This window comes from Fundulus heteroclitus, unplaced genomic scaffold, assembly GCF_011125445.2.
Source record: "Fundulus heteroclitus isolate FHET01 unplaced genomic scaffold, MU-UCD_Fhet_4.1 scaffold_41, whole genome shotgun sequence".
NCBI lineage: Eukaryota > Metazoa > Chordata > Actinopteri > Cyprinodontiformes > Fundulidae > Fundulus > Fundulus heteroclitus.
The window spans coordinates 3,062,294-3,078,400 of record NW_023396824.1 but is presented as its reverse complement, the minus strand read 5'-3'; the positions used below and the strand labels follow the sequence as shown (position 1 = coordinate 3,078,400).

The 16,107-nt window shown below is 47.0% G+C and overlaps 1 protein-coding gene across 4 annotated transcripts in view; it reads left to right on the top strand.

Annotated features, from left to right (window-relative positions):
• LOC105923223 (CST complex subunit CTC1) overlaps positions 1-16,107 on the top strand; it is a 51,668-nt gene that overhangs the window by 21,760 nt on the left and 13,801 nt on the right. For 3 of the 4 annotated variants that reach the window (XM_036131073.1, XM_036131075.1, XM_036131074.1), the window contains 11 exons: positions 468-697; positions 977-1,145; positions 1,324-1,526; positions 2,151-2,314; positions 3,792-3,906; positions 5,469-5,877; positions 5,972-6,061; positions 12,011-12,151; positions 12,233-12,279; positions 12,351-12,436; positions 12,556-12,691. In XM_036131073.1, coding sequence (XP_035986966.1) covers positions 468-697; positions 977-1,145; positions 1,324-1,526; positions 2,151-2,314; positions 3,792-3,906; positions 5,469-5,877; positions 5,972-6,061; positions 12,011-12,151; positions 12,233-12,279; positions 12,351-12,436; positions 12,556-12,691 — 1,790 coding nt within the window. The remainder of the gene's footprint in view (positions 1-467; positions 698-976; positions 1,146-1,323; positions 1,527-2,150; positions 2,315-3,791; positions 3,907-5,468; positions 5,878-5,971; positions 6,062-12,010; positions 12,152-12,232; positions 12,280-12,350; positions 12,437-12,555; positions 12,692-16,107) is intronic. The other variant, XM_036131076.1, reaches the window with a different exon arrangement.

Sequence of the window (16,107 nt, the reverse complement as noted above, 5' to 3'; positions counted from 1 at the left end):
TGGTTCCTGATGAGCTCTGATTGGTTCCTGAGCTCTGATTGGTTCCTGAGCTCAGCTCTGATTGGTTCTCTGCCTGAGCTCTGATTGGTTCCTGAGCTCTGATTGGTTCCTGATGAGCTCTGATTGGTTCCTGAGCTCTGATTGGTTCCTGATGAGCTCTGATTGGTCCTCTGCCTAGCTCTGATTGGTTCTCTGCCTGAGCTCTGATTGGTTCCTGATGAGCTCTGATTGGCTCCTGATGAGCTCTGATTGGTTCCTGATGAGCTCTGATTGGTTCCTGATGAGCTCTGATTGGTTCCTGATGAGCTCTGATTGGTTCCTGAGCTGTGATTGGTTCCTGATGAGCTATGATTGGTTCCTGATGAGCTCTGATTGGTTCTCTACATGACCTGTGATTGGTTCCTGATGAGCTCTGATTGGTTCCTGAGCTCTGATTGGTTCCTGATGAGCGTTTCTTGACCCTGCAGCTGCACCACGTCCACTTCCTGTACCGGCCGTGTCCAGACCTCCCTCCCAGCATGCTTTGCTGCTGTCTTCGCTCCTCCCTCAGGGTGACGGCGTTCAGCAGGGTGGGCGGAGCCTCTGAAGACCCCAGGTGTCCTGCAGATGGCGTGTTGCCACGGTTACTGCTGCAGCACATCAGAGGGATGGACCAGTACCTGTGGACCTGCCACCTGACCTCCCAGCTGGCCCACAGGTGATGGTTCTGATCCGTTAAGTCCTGATTGAACAGTTCTGACCCGGTCTTTATCTGTGATCCGGATCTGCTGGTGGACTGGATCAGCAGTTCTCCAGGGTTCCTGTAGGTCCTTCTTTGGACCTTTACAGTCCGTTACCGTAGGGAGAGGTTCTGTTCAGGTTCTTCAGGGACTGACACCGCTCAGAGCGGATGTGTCACATGATGTCCTCTGATCTGCTGACTTTAACTCCATCGTGTCTCTGTCCTCTCTGTCTCCTCTGTCCTTCTGGGTCCCAGTCTGGTCCCTGTGGAGCTACACCATCATCCTCCTCTTCCTCCTCTTCCTCAGTGTGTGTGCTTGCTCTCCTGGAAGCTGTCAGAGACTCTGTGGACAAGGAGACAACCTGGAGCCAGAGACATCTACTCAGAGATGCTGGACCGCCCTCACCGCTGTCCTCTGAACCAGGTACATGTCCTCCAGAAGCTGTCTCTCAGGGGTTAGGTACGTAGGTAGACCTGAAGGTTCTCCATCTGAGGATAATCCACTGAAAGGATGAAGATGAGGTCATCATCATCATCACCCTGCTTCCTTGTCTTCATCTGGACCCAGAGGAATGGACTAACCCTCCTGTCTCTGTCCTCAGTACCAGGTGGACCCCTGCGTCCCTCAGCTCCTCAGTGTCTCAGACCTTCTCCAGTCCCTCAGGTCCTCCTGCTGGTCCTCAGTCTCCCTGAGGTCTCTGCTGCCCCAGGATGGATCCAGTCTCAGCAGGTCTGAGATGAACTCGTCTCTGTCCTGGTCCTGCAGGACGCTGTCCTCTGATCCTCAGACAGGAGACAGCCTCAGGTAAACCCGGCTACATCTTGGTGGGAGGGTCTCATGTTGATGTTAGGCCCCGCCCCTCACAGTGGGTGTGTCTCATGTTGTTCCTCTTAGGCTCCGCCCCCTCACAGTGGGTGTGTCTCATGTTGTTCCTCTTAGGCTCCGCCCCCTCACAGTGGGAGTGTCTCATGTTGTTCCTCTTAGGCCCCGCCCCTCACACTGGGTGTCATATGTTGTTACTGTTAGGCCCCGCCCCCTCACAGTGGGTGTGTCTCATGTTGTTTCTCTTAGGCCCCGCCCCTCAGTGGGCGTGTCTCATGTTGTTTCTCTTAGGCCCCGCCCCTCACACTGGGTGTCATATGTTGTTACTGTTAGGCCCCGCCCCCTCACAGTGGGTGTGTCTCATGTTGTTCCTCTTAGGCCCCGCCCCCTTATAGTGGGTGTGTCTCATGTTGTTCCTCTTAGGCCCCGCCCCCTCATAGTGGGTGTGTCTCATGTTGTTCCTCTTAGGCCCCGCCCCCTCACAGTGATCGTGTCTCATGTTGAAGTTCCTGTTAGGCCCCGCCCCGTCACAGTGGGTGTGTCTCATGTTGTTTTTCTTAGGCCCCGCCCCCTCACAGTGGGCGTGTCTCATGTTGTTCCTCTTAGGCCCCGCCCCCTGCTCCTGGTGGGAGTCCTCCAGCTGCCCTCTGAGAGGTCAGAGTTCAGACAGACTCTGCAGCTCAGAGACGCTACAGCAGCCGTGGGCTGCGTCGTCACGGAAACCATGGAGGATGGAGGTCAGAGGGCGTCCTTCAACACGGCCTGGATCGGTAGGTAACCAAACACACAGCCAGGGGGGATTCCAGGAAACTCTGAGGAGAAACCATTAGATCCAGAACTTCTGAGACCATCTGGATCCAGTTAGAGTTCACCAGCCAGTCTGATGTTATTAAGCTTTAAAATCTCACAGCCTGTCTTCATGTAAATGTTCTAAATCTGTGCACAGTACCATAGTTCCTTTAAAAGTATTCAGCCCCTTGGGTTGTGATGTCCACTGGAACAGCCTCAGTGTCTGCTGCAGACTCAGGAAGAGGTTCTGTTTCAGTTCTGCTGGACCTCAGTATTCTACCATCAGCTGGTCCTGATAACCAGACTGAAGGAGCCGGTTATTGGTGGGTTCTGTTTCATCCCTCCTGACCACCAGAGGGCGGTGCTGAAACCACTCAATGTTCCCTTTGGACATGCTCACTTCCAGTAATTATACCAACAGAATCACACCTGTGAGGCCGGAGGAACTCTCAGAAGCTACATAACAGCTTGGTGCTGTTTTTGGTGAGAACTGGTGTTGGTAGCAGTTCTCCCCCCCTACTCCCAATATCAGCCTCTTACCTTCTTCTGCTATAATCGGTGACGGCTGCGTTCGTGCCATGACTCCGAGTGTGACCAACGTCACTTACCAAAGTTTGGATACAGCTAACGTTGTTAGCTCCTTTGGTTTATTGGTTTTTATACCTGGTGACAGCAGCGTTCACGCCCCCCCCTCCTGATTTTAGCTCATTTTAATTTCTTAATAGGGCTGAGCTTTGTCGACCTTTGACATGAATGGCTCCCACTGCTGCATGGATGTGGAGCTGCCCTCTAATCAGAGGAGGACCTGTGCCCTACCTGCCTTGGACATGATCACCGTGTGGAGGCGCTGTCTGAGAACCCCTGCATGAACTGCAGTTTTATGCTCCAGGCAGTGAGGGGGGCTCGGTTGGCCCAGTTGTTTCCCCAGGAGGGTTCTGACCTTCCCCCCTATGGACAGGCGTCCCAGGCTCATAGTGATGACGCCTTGGTGTCCTAGCTCCTTGGTGGGACAGGACCCTTGTGTCCAGTGGTGTCCCAGTGGGGTTAGTGGTGTGGAAGGGAGGTGGTCACCATAGATACCAGCCCCATGGGCACTGTGTGGTGACAGAGCGGTTCAGAGTCTCTGGGATCCAAGAGAACCCACTGAACACATTAAACCTGAGCAGGTGGCCGTGCTCATGGCCCTCAGGGTTCTTCTGCTCCACTTAGAGTGAAGGTGTTGGTAAATAAAGGTCTTCACAACATCTCATCAGGGTTCTCTACCATCACGTCTGATGATCTCCAGACTGATGTGTCCCACAGAGTAACAGGTTATGGTGACCAGCTGTGAGGCAGTTAGTCGCTGTAAACAGTCCCTCTCTGATGTAAACGGTGGATTTATAGGCGCTGACAGCGTCGTGTGTATGAGGAACCAGATATTTCCAGACAGAACCTCCTGCAGCCTCATGTGTCTTTCAGGAAGTCTGGTGTGTGTGCGCCGGTTCTCCATGGTAACAGAGAGGTTCCTCCAATCAGAGTTCCCCTCCTACCAACACCTGGACCAGGACCGCTTCATCACCCACAGAACCTGCAGGTACCCCCCCCCCCCCCCACACACACACACACACACAGGAAGCAGCTGGTTGGTTCTGGTTAGTTAATGGTTCAGTATCAGAACCAGCAGTAGAACCTCTATCAGCCGTGGCAGCACTGAACTACAGGGGAATCTAACTGCCAACCTCAGAGGACCTGTGAGCTGCAGAGAGACCGACTCGGCTCACAGATCCAGAGACCGACCTGCTGGACATGATGGTCAGTAGGGTTGGGAATTGATAAAATTTTCACGATTCTGATTCACTTATCGAGTTGATTTCTTATCGATTGTCTTATCGAACATTTTTTTATTTAGACAATCTGACAACAGCCTCACATTCACCTACTGAAATTCAGGGGCCTCTACTGTAGAAAATGAGTGCAAACGCTTAACAATGAACTTGGTAAATGCACGGTGACATTCGTCTACCTTGGCCTGGGACATTCTATTTCTAAATCTAACGGAGAAGTCATCCGTTTAATGAAAAAGCGTTACTGGACAATTTCAGGACATAAACTCATCTCCCCCTGATTTAAATAAACGAGCGTCTCCTTTCTCTCACTCCCTGAACTGTGGAGCAACTTCATAGCATGTTTTGTTACATCCACTGCATTAAAATGTCCAAATGTCAGTAACACTGGAGCTGCAGAGTGGTGCAGCAGGAATGTCTTTGGTTCAAAACCCCAGCCTGGGGTCTTTCTGCATGGAGTTAGCTTGTTCTCCCAGGATGGGTTCTCTTCAGGTTCTCTGGATTACTCCCTCAGTCCAAAAACATGACAGTTAGGTTAATAGACCAGTTCATTGCTATTGTTTACATCTGGGTTTTTCACGCATGCGCGCTGGACTGGAAGGCAAAAGGCGAACACAATGGGGGACGCAAACAGAGAAACTGACGAGTTCTCCACGTATTTTTCTTCTTTAGATAACGTATCACAAGATCGTTATAAGAGTAAGTTGATGGTTGATGGTATCAGATTGCCAGATCCACACAGCAAAAGCCTGAAGGGACGGAGCGAGTCTGTGAAATGCTGGCCAAGGGTTCCGTACTACGACATATACAGCTGCCTTATAAACACGCAGGCCAGTACAGACGAGAGAACATGAAAGCCATGAAACCACTGGACGGCTACAATTATTTTATATCAGGAAAAAGGCTCCAGCAACGCCCACGACCCCATGAGGGATTAAGCGGGTCAGAAAATGGATGGATGGATGAATGGATGGATATTGTACATTGTACATGTACGTATATTATTAAGAAACAAACGTTTACGTCTCGATCTTCTGTAGATGGAAGGTGTTTCACCATGAAGGTCCACATTGATGATTTTCAGACCATGGTGGATCAGCAGATCAGGTTCTGCAGGAACCAGATTCCTCAGTTCATGGTTCCTGCAGGTTCTGACCTGCTTCCACCGCTCTGAGGACATTCAGTCCCTGGATGGAAGGAGACATGGTTCTGATGGACCTGACTGGTTCTGATGGAAATGGTTCTGATGGACCTGACTGGTTCTGATGGAAATGGTTCTGATGGACCTGACTGTGTCTTCTGGGTCTGACAGGGTTTACCTGCAGTTCTGCCTGGACCACCTGGTCATCCTGAGCCCCTCTGCTACCATGGCTACACACCTGAGGAGGCAGGGGGAGGAGTCAGGAGGAGAGGAGGAGGAGGATGATGATGATGGGATGAAGAAAAGAAGAAGGGATGAAGATGTCTCCTCCCCTGTTACCATGACAACGGTACCTGGGGGCAGGGCCTGTGCCTGTGTCTCCATGGTGATTAAAGTGAGGAGTAAAGGAGGCGTGGCCTGGAAGAACGCTGGGATTAGGACCAATGATGGCAAGGAGGCGGGGCTTGAACTGGGTTTCTCCGTCACAGCTCTTGTGATTGGCCCAGTGGTCAGCTGGGGGCGGGACCCGAAGAACCAACCAATGACAGAGAAAGAGGCGGAGCCAGAGAGGGAAGAGGAGGTGAGGAATAATTTGCCTTCTAGAGAACTGAACCAGAGTTCTCCCACAGAACCCGTTTGTTTACCTGGTGTTTACCCGGTGTTCACCTGTCCAGGTGCTGCTGCTGTTCTCAGGTGGTTCTGCTCGCTGGTTCCCCGTCCTCCAGCCTGGATGTTTCTACAGAGTCACAGCAGCCAACGCTCAGGTAGAACACCTGTGATGACCTCACTAAATCACCTTTCCACCAAAGCGGTTCCAGTGCTACCTGGTCCAGAACCACTGAGACCCGGTTCTAGTGGTTCTGGGATGGGCAGCTGTAAAACTGTCTACTGTCATTGATTTAAAAAATGTTCAGGTTCCTTATCAGGAATCAAGAAGCTTTAATCTCTTGATCTAAAAGGAACAAATCATAAAAATCTAATAAAAATCAATATGGTTCACCTTGAACCTAAAAATAAAACAATTAAATGTGGTCTATTAAATATAAGGTCTCTCCCTCCAAAGACTTTGTTAGTTAACGAATTGATTTCTGATAAACAGATTGATTTGTTTTGTCTCACAGAAACCTGGCTACAAGAGGACTACGTTAGTATAACTAACTAATGACTTTAAATTTCCTGCATTTAAATTCTGACAAGACAGAAGTTGTAATCTTTGGGCCAGAGTCCTCAAAAAATAAACTTCTTAATCAATCACTTAATCTGGGTGGCATTAACTTGGCCTCTGGTAATAAAGTTAAAAATCTTGGTGTTATTTTTGACCAAGACATGTCATTTAAATCCCATATTAAACAGGTTTCCAGAGTTTCCTTTTTTCACCTCAGGAATATCGCCAAAATTAGAAACATTCTGTCCAGGAGTGATGCTGAAAAACTGGTCCATGCATTTGTTACTTCAAGGCTGGACAATTGTAATTATTTACTATCAGGAAGTCCACAAAATGCAGTTCAAAGCCTTCAGCTGATCCAAAATGCTGCAGCAAGAGTTCTGATGAAAATCAACCAGAGGGATCATATTTCTCCAATTTTAGCTTCCCTTCATTGGCTTCCTGTTAAATCAAGAATAGAATTTAAAATTCTCCTTCTAACGTATAAAGCCCTTAATAATCAAACTCCATCATATATCAGAGCTCTGATTACCCCGTATGTTCCTAACAGAGCACTTCGCTCTCAGACTGCAGGTCTGCTGGTGGTTCCTAGAGTCTCTAAAAGTAGAATGGGAGGCAGATCCTTTAGCTATCAGGCTCCTCTCCTGTGGAACCAACTCCCAGTTTTGGTCCGTGAGGCAGACACCCCGTCTACTTTTAAGACTAATCTTAAAACTTTCCTTTGTGACAAAGCTTCTAGTCAGAGTGGCTCATACCCTGAGCTACCTTTATAGTTGTGCTGCTATAGGCTTAGGCTGCTGGAGGACATCAGGGTCTAATTTTCTCACTCTATAGAGTTCTAGTGTTCTCCAGTTTTGCATTGTATTACATTGAAATGACTGTCGTCATTTCAGCTTTTAACTTTCTGTTCTCTCTCTTTTTCTTCATAGTAGGTACACCTGGTCTGGCATTCTGTTAACTGTGACATCATCCAGAGAAGACGGCTCACCCGCTACTACCATCTAATGTAGAACAGATTACTAGATCAATGTGTGCTTCTGTGCTTGTTTGTCTGTCTTGTTGTGTCTCTGTTCTGTCTTCTGTAACCCCAGTCGGTCGAGGCAGATGACCGTTCATACTGAGCCCGGTTCTGCCGGAGGTTTTTCCTTCCCGTTAATGGGTGGTTTTTCTTCCCACTGTCGCTTCATGCTTGCTCAGTATGAGGGATTGCAGCAAAGCCATGTACAATGCAGATGACTCTCCCTGTGGCTCTACGGTTCCCCAGGAGTGAATGCTGCTTGTCGGGACTTTGATGCAATCAACTGGTTTCTACGGTGGCCCTGAGGTGCAAAGCGCTACAACTTTAAGGAAAGCACTCCAACATTAATGAAAGCGCTACAACAATACGGAAAGCACTCCAACTTTAAGGAAAGCACTCCAACATTAACAAAAATATTACAACATTAACAAAATCACTTCAACATTAACGAAAGCGCTACAACATTTAGGAAAGCGCTGCAACATTTAGGAAAGCGCTACAACATTAACAAACCGGAAGAGGTACGTCCCAGTGGGAGACCTAAGAAATCGCTGATTGGACTACAGCTCGTTTTTACTTTTGAACCGAAAGTTATTCTGGCTTTAATGTGTTTTTAAAAACCATGAATGTTCTCGGTGATCCAAACCGTAAGATGCAGTATAAAACGCCACTTAGTCTGTTTATAAGTTTCGCTTTTATTAATTATGCTTTTTTTTTTTACTACGTGCGCTGTGTTTCTGTACCTCAACGCTCTGGTCTGCTCCTCTCCCCTCCCTCCCCTCGGACCCAGGGGCTTTTATCAGCGGCAGCCTTATCACTACGTTTAATGTCTTTCCACTCCTACCAAAATGTCCTAATTAAAATCAATACGAGAGTCCGTAGCTGTGTTTCATGGTATTTTCTTTTTAACGACACAGAACCAGTGGCGCTTCGGTGGGCGTGCTGCCTTGGCTTGAATTCAGGTGCGCAAAATTACGTTACATATAATTTAGGTGTGCACTTTTAAGGGTCATTTCAACAAGCTTGTAACATCAGGAGCTTCAGTTCAGACCCAATATTCATTCTCTTCCCTCTAAAGGAGCCCTATACAGTCTTTATTTATGCTTTTCCCCCACTGTTATCCCTCGCGCGCAGCGCACCAGGGTAAAATAGAGCAGCTGCGGATCATGCGTAAAGACGCCCAACAACCCCCCCCCAGAAGCAGATTGTATGTTATCGTAGTTGATAATGAAACTACAGCTTATCATTAATCTATCCATGTTGGTCTCATTTGTGAATGAGGCGGAGTTTGATCAAGCCTAAAAGGTCCAACATTTTCCAGTCAGCTGTAACCCTTAAAGCATACAGGGCTGCGTCGTTCACGCTGCGTCTTTACGCGTGATCCGCAGCTGCTCTATTTTACCCTGGTGCGCCCTCCTGTATAGGGCTCCTTTAGAGGGAAGAGAATGAATATTGGGTCTGAACTGAAGCTCCTGATGTTACAAGCTTGTTGAAATGACCCTTAAAAGTGCACACCTAAATTATATGTAACGTAATTTTGCGCACCTGAATTCAAGCCAAGGCAGCACGCCCACCGAAGCGCCTCTGGTTCTGTGTCGTTAAAAAGAAAATAGCATGAAACACAGCTACGGACTCTCGTATTGATTTTAATTAGGACATTTTGGTAGGAGTGGAAAGACATTAAACGTAGTGATAAGGCTGCCGCTGATAAAAGCCCCTGGGTCCGAGGGGAGGGAGGGGAGAGGAGCAGACCAGAGCGTTGAGGTACAGAAACACAGCGCACGTAGTAAAAAAAAAAAGCATAATTAATAAAAGCGAAACTTATAAACAGACTAAGTGGCGTTTTATACTGCATCTTACGGTTTGGATCACCGAGAACATTCATGGTTTTTAAAAACACATTAAAGCCAGAATAACTTTCGGTTCAAAAGTAAAAACGAGCTGTAGTCCAATCAGCGATTTCTTAGGTCTCCCACTGGGATGTACCTCTTCCGGTTTGTTAATGTTGCAGCGCTTTCCTAAATGTTGCAGCGCTTTCCTAAATGTTGTAGCGCTTTCGTTAATGTTGAAGTGATTTTGTTAATGTTGGACTGCTTTCCTTATTGTTGTAGCGCTTTCCTAAATGTTGTAGCGCTTTCCTTATTGTTGTAGCGCTTTCATTAATGTTGTAGCGCTTTCCTTATTGTTGTAGCGCTTTGCACCTCAGGGCCACCGTAGGTTTCCTTATATAGGACATTTTTGACCAATCTGTATAATCTGACCCAATCTGTATAATATGATTGAACTTGACTTTGTAAAGTGCCTTGAGATGACATGTTTCATGATTTGGCGCTATATAAATAAAACTGAATTGAATTGAATTTATTATCATGAGGTTTTACCGTAGTGAGATGTTGACGAGGCCGACAGCGGCTAGAATGATCTCGATGACACATGACAGCAGAGATAAACTTTAATCACAAGAACCCTGATACCAGGATTAATAATAATAATAATTGAACTTTATTGATCTCACAATGGAGAAATTCACTTCTGCATCTTAACTCATCACCCTTGGGGAGCAGTGGGCTGCCATGTGCGGCGCCTGGGGAATAATGTGGGGTTAAGGGTCTTGCTCAGGGACCCAGAATGGCAGCTTGTGGGAGTTGAACTCAGAACCTCTGGGACTAAAGCTCTGTGCTCTAACCACTAGGCCACCACTTGGTTGGTCAGAGAACGGTTGGTTCTCTGACCAACTGTTACGTCCCAGAAAGGGACCAACATATTTAAGGACACGTAGACAGAAATGAGGGTTAACAACAATATTTTATTTTCAAAAAACCTCTCTTGGACTTCTTTTTCAGGTGCTTTCCTTCTCTGTGGAGGGAGAGGGGAAAAAAGAGAGTGAGTTTAAATACCCTCAGTTTCTCTGTGTCCAAAATAAAGGGAGAGTGAAAATGGGAAAAAAAACATCTCTCTCCAAAGTATTAACAGAATGTTGGACCTGGTGAGCCGATCAAAAGAACACAATGCTATAGTAGAGGGCCAACCCTATACAGGGCCGTCGAAGCCTCTACTATAAGCAGACTAAAGCAAAACAAAAAAACTATTGCAAAGTAAAAACCGAAAACAGAACAACCGGTCCCACCAGGCCAAAATCATCAAAACAGCAAACAAACAAAAAGCTAACAAAAATACCGCATGGCCAGCTGGAGTCGTCAGCTGTGTCACACAGCTCCAGAAGACGTCCGAGCACCGCAATCAGGACACATCCTTGGTGGTGGTGACAAGTGGAAGGGCGGGGCTCAATATGTTGAGACCCAGCCTATTTATAGGCGGACCAATAGCACCACAACTAATGTAATCCAATTACCAAACAAAATAAAAATTATCTAATGCTAAAATCTCTCAACAAAACCACTCAACTAAAGTCCAATACAAAACAATCTAAAAAAAACAAATAAACAAAATTGTGTGCCCAAAGCACATAACACCAACATATGACCGTTAATAACCCTTAATCACCATAAACCTGATACCTTTACGCTTTATTTTATTAAACGGTTGGTTCTCTGACTTTCTAACATATAACCCGTAATCACCTTTAATCACTAGAACCCTGATACCTTTACACTTTATTTTAAATGGTTAATTTTATTAAACGGTTGGTTCTCTAGCCATTGTCCCTTCCTGAGGGACCTAAGGGTCCATGTAGTCCTCAGCTGCTAATGGACTCATCTTTAGATCAGAAGGCAGAGCTGGTTGCTGCAGTTTGGGCCGGTTCTGTTCTGATGATGACCCAAACGACCACAGGACAGTTGTTAGACAACATCTAAGTCCATCTAGCCATACCTGGTTCCCACCGACACAAACTCTGGTTCTAGTGTAGAAAAACTGGACCAGCCCAGGTTCTGCTGGGTCAGGACCCGGTCCATCTGCTTTCTTCAGCAGCTGGACCGGGTCCTGTAGCAGCACCAGCCAATCAGATTGTTGATTGGGCCATAATTTAAACTCTGGATTTGATCAGATTTTCCATAATGGTGGACCTTTAGTATCTCCAGGTGGTTTAATCAGCAGGACTCTAAAGTTCTGGTCCTGCTGCTGCTGATCTGGGATCAGCGGTTCAGGACTGTGAGGCGTTCTGAGGCAGAGCTGCTGGTTTAAAACCGAGGTAATTAACTATGGTGGTGATTTTAGAGCTGCTGGTCACACAGATCCTGAGAGAACTGATGGAGGTCCAACTGATCTGATCAGTTCTCGTGAAACTAGTTCATGAAACTAGTTCATGAAACTAGTTTCATGAACTAGTTTCATGAACTAGTTCATGAAACTAGTTCCATGAACTAGTTTCATGAACTAGTTCATGGAACTAGTTCCATGAAGCGGTGCTAGTAGAACTGGAACAGGTTTGGTGGAAAACCTCAATGAGATGTTGGGTTTTGTATCAAAGTGACTCCAGAACTTACCTGGACTCACCTGGTCCAGGTTCTGTCTCTGATGGAAAGCTTAGTGCTGCTGCAGCTGATTGGTCCTCTGCTGTTTGTCCAGCAGGATCCCAGCGTTCTGATTGGTTGCAGAGTCCGTGGGCAGAGTGGGGTGGAGGTCCACTCTGACTCCACCATTCAGGTTGGATCTGATTGGAGGTTTCACACTCTGACACGCCCCCTGCTGCTGCGCCACACCTGGACTCAGGTAACAAGACGTTGGACCAGAACCGGACTGGTTCTGATCAGGAAGCCTGATTGCTACTGATCTGTGTCTCTGCCTCCTCAGACTCCTCCCCCTTCAGTGCTGTCTGTGTCTCAGGTGTTGGACTGCAGGTAAGCAGAGCTCTGCTGCCCCCTGTGGCTGTCAGAGGAACTGCAGCTGATCTCTGCATGATGTGTTTCAGCTCAGAGGTGGTGACCTTCCAGGGCCTGATCTCTGAGAGACGCACCTTGATGGACGGGAAAGGTCAGAGTAGAGACAGATATTCAGGTAGATCCATTCAAACACACCTGTGCAGGTAAAACACAGAGGTGTACCTGTGCAGGTAAATCACAGACAGAGGTGTAAACCATGCAGGCATCCGGAGCTAACCAAGTTTCTTTATTCAGGTGTTCGTCTGACTGTGTGTGACCAAAGTGGGCGGAGTCTATGTGTCTACCTGGATTTAAGCCACGCCCCCTATCCACCTGGTCTGTTGCCAGGTAACCAGGTGCTGCTGTCAGGCTTGCTCAGAAAGCTGTCCAGGTAGGTGATGATGTCAGTGTTTTGCCAGCTGATTTATTCTCTCAGATGGGGAAAGGTTTGGGGCGCTCGCCTCCTTCAGCCGTCACACACCTGTAGAGGTGGGTCTGGCTATGGTCGTGATGCTGAAGCTGAACACAACCTGAGGGTTCTGACCACTTTCTGTCTGATGAGGTTATAAAAATGCTTTCACTGCTGGAACAGTGTGACGGAGAACTTTAGAGGTTATGAAGATCTTTTCACACTGTGGTAAAACATGAAAATGGTGACCTGTCCACACCTGAACTCACCCTAACTCACCCACCTGTAACTTCCACAAAGGTGTTCTGGTAATCTCCCCGTAAGTCACCTGTAACACCTGTAATTAATGTGTAATACAGCTGCAATTTACCTGTAGTTGACCCATAGCACACCTGTCAGCTTAAGTTCAGCTGGTTTATTTAGAACCGATAACAACTATTGTCAGCTCCAGAATCTTTGCAGAAAACTATTCAGATTATTGGAAGAAATAGGACTTTAGCCCTATTACCTGCATTACAGTTACATCCTAGTTTAATCACTGAGATTTCTAAATAAATAGATTTTATTTCAAAGAAGGTTTCTGGTATCACCAGGATGCTATGGACCAAGTTTTACGGAGGAAAACAAATATTTTATTGAAGTTTTCAACAACAGCAACAAATAAAACAATAAAATTGTATTTATATAGCATCAATCCACAACATCATATCATCTGAAGGCTCTTTGATTCCATCAGATCCTCCAGGTTGGTGAGAAAGTTTCCTCTCTAAGGAAACCCAGCAGGTTGCATCAAGTCTCTCCAAGCAGCATTCACTCCTCCTGAAAGAGCGTAGAGCCACAGTGGACAGTCGTCTGCATTGTTGATGGCTTTGCAGCAATCCCTCATACTGAGCATGCATGAAGCGACAGTGGAGAGGAAAACTCCCCTTTAACAGGGAGGAGAACCTCCAGCAGAACCAGAACCAGGCTCAGTGTGAACGCTCATCTGCCTCCACCCACTGGGGCTTAGAGAAGACAGAGCAGAGACACAGAAAGCACAGAAGCTCACATTGACCCAGGAGTACTTTCTATGTTAGAGAAGACAGAGCAGAGACACAGAAAGCTCAGAAGCTCACATTGACCCAGGAGTACTTTCTATGTTAGAGAAGACAGAGCAGAGACACAGAAAGCTCAGAAGCTCACATTGACCCAGGAGTACTTTCTATGTTAGAGAAGACAGAGCAGAGACACAGAAAGCACAGAAGCTCACATTGACCCAGGAGTACTTTCTATGGTAGAGAAGACAGAGCAGAGACACAGAAAGCACAGAAGCTCACATTGACCCAGGAGTACTTTCTATGTTAGAGAAGACAGAGCAGAGACACAGAAAGCACAGAAGCTCACATTGACACAGGAGTACTTTCTATGTTAGAGAAGACAGAGCAGAGACACAGAAAGCTCAGAAGCTCACATTGACCCAGGAGTACTTTCTATGGTAGAGAAGACAGAGCAGAGACACAGAAAGCACAGAAGCTCACATTGACCCAGGAGTACTTTCTATGGTAGAGAAGACAGAGTAGAGACACAGAAAGCTCAGAAGCTCACATTGACCCAGGAGTACTTTCTATGTTAGAGAAGACAGAGCAGAGACACAGAAAGCACAGAAGCTCACATTGACCCAGGAGTACTTTCTATGTTAGAGAAGACAGAGCAGAGACACAGAAAGCACAGAAGCTCACACTGACCCAGGAGTACTTTCTATGGTAGAGAAGACAGAGCAGAGACACAGAAAGCACAGAAGCTCACATTGACCCAGGAGTACTTTCTATGTTAGAGAAGACAGAGCAGAGACACAGAAAGCACAGAAGCTCACATTGACCCAGGAGTACTTTCTATGTTAGAGAAGACAGAGCAGAGACACAGAAAGCACAGAAGCTCACATTGACCCAGGAGTACTTTCTATGTTAGAGAAGACAGAGCAGAGACACAGAAAGCACAGAAGCTCACATTGACCCAGGAGTACTTTCTATGGTAGAGAAGACAGAGCAGAGACACAGAAAGCACAGAAGCTCACATTGACCCAGGAGTACTTTCTATGTTAGAGAAGACAGAGCAGAGACACAGAAAGCACAGAAGCTCACATTGACACAGGAGTACTTTCTATGTTAGAGAAGACAGAGCAGAGACACAGAAAGCTCAGAAGCTCACATTGACCCAGGAGTACTTTCTATGGTAGAGAAGACAGAGCAGAGACACAGAAAGCACAGAAGCTCACATTGACCCAGGAGTACTTTCTATGGTAGAGAAGACAGAGTAGAGACACAGAAAGCTCAGAAGCTCACATTGACCCAGGAGTACTTTCTATGTTAGAGAAGACAGAGCAGAGACACAGAAAGCACAGAAGCTCACATTGACCCAGGAGTACTTTCTATGTTAGAGAAGACAGAGCAGAGACACAGAAAGCACAGAAGCTCACACTGACCCAGGAGTACTTTCTATGGTAGAGAAGACAGAGCAGAGACACAGAAAGCACAGAAGCTCACCTTGACCCAGGAGTACTTTCTATGGTAGAGAAGACAGAAGAGACACGGGTGGTCCTTACCTGGCCAGGTGGATGCAGCTTGCTGCTGCTATTTCCTGGTAACTCCACTCTTCTTTATGAGCTACATGGAATCAGAGATAACAACACTGTAACTTTCACAAAAGTGCAGCAGACCTCTGGGAGACCTTGACCTCAGGTGGAGACCAGGAGTGGTTTCATTGTTGATGTTTTCATCTATGCAGTGACCAATGGCCCATTTACACTACACTTTTTTAACCGAGCCGAGACCAGTCCGAGCTCGGTAACCGAGATAACTGTTGTGTGTAAATGGTCAGCAGACACAACCAAACCGCGCCAACTGCAGACCAGTTCCTGAGCAGGTCTCGTCTGTTTTTTTTTATCCCAGTTTTCTGATAAAGAGCGTATGAGCAGACCGCGTCATCCCAGTCAGCTGTCTGTGGTTTTTCCGACGTGTCTGGCTGCACGTCCCGATTCACAATCCATTCAGACAAATTTCAGACATTCATAATAATACTAGCTTCTTTACCGTGCCACGCGGTTTCCAGAGATGATTCTGCTTAGCAGTGTGATGAACCTCAGCGTCTGTTGTTGTTTCCTGCGTCTGTAAATCCTGATTAGACGTTCGTTTGTCTCATCCACGTCCCAAAAAATCCAACTTTCTCAAGTAAATTCACCAATGGTTGCCTTCTTCCCCTGACTCTCTGCAAACACCGAAATATCACAATATCAAGCATAACATCCTGAATGTTGCGGGCGCCGCCGTTTTGTTTTGCTGCTTCCTCCTTCAATCCCAGAGTGCAGCAGTACCGCAGATCGTCACTAGGAGGCGAGGAGCAACCAAGGAACCGAGATAAGC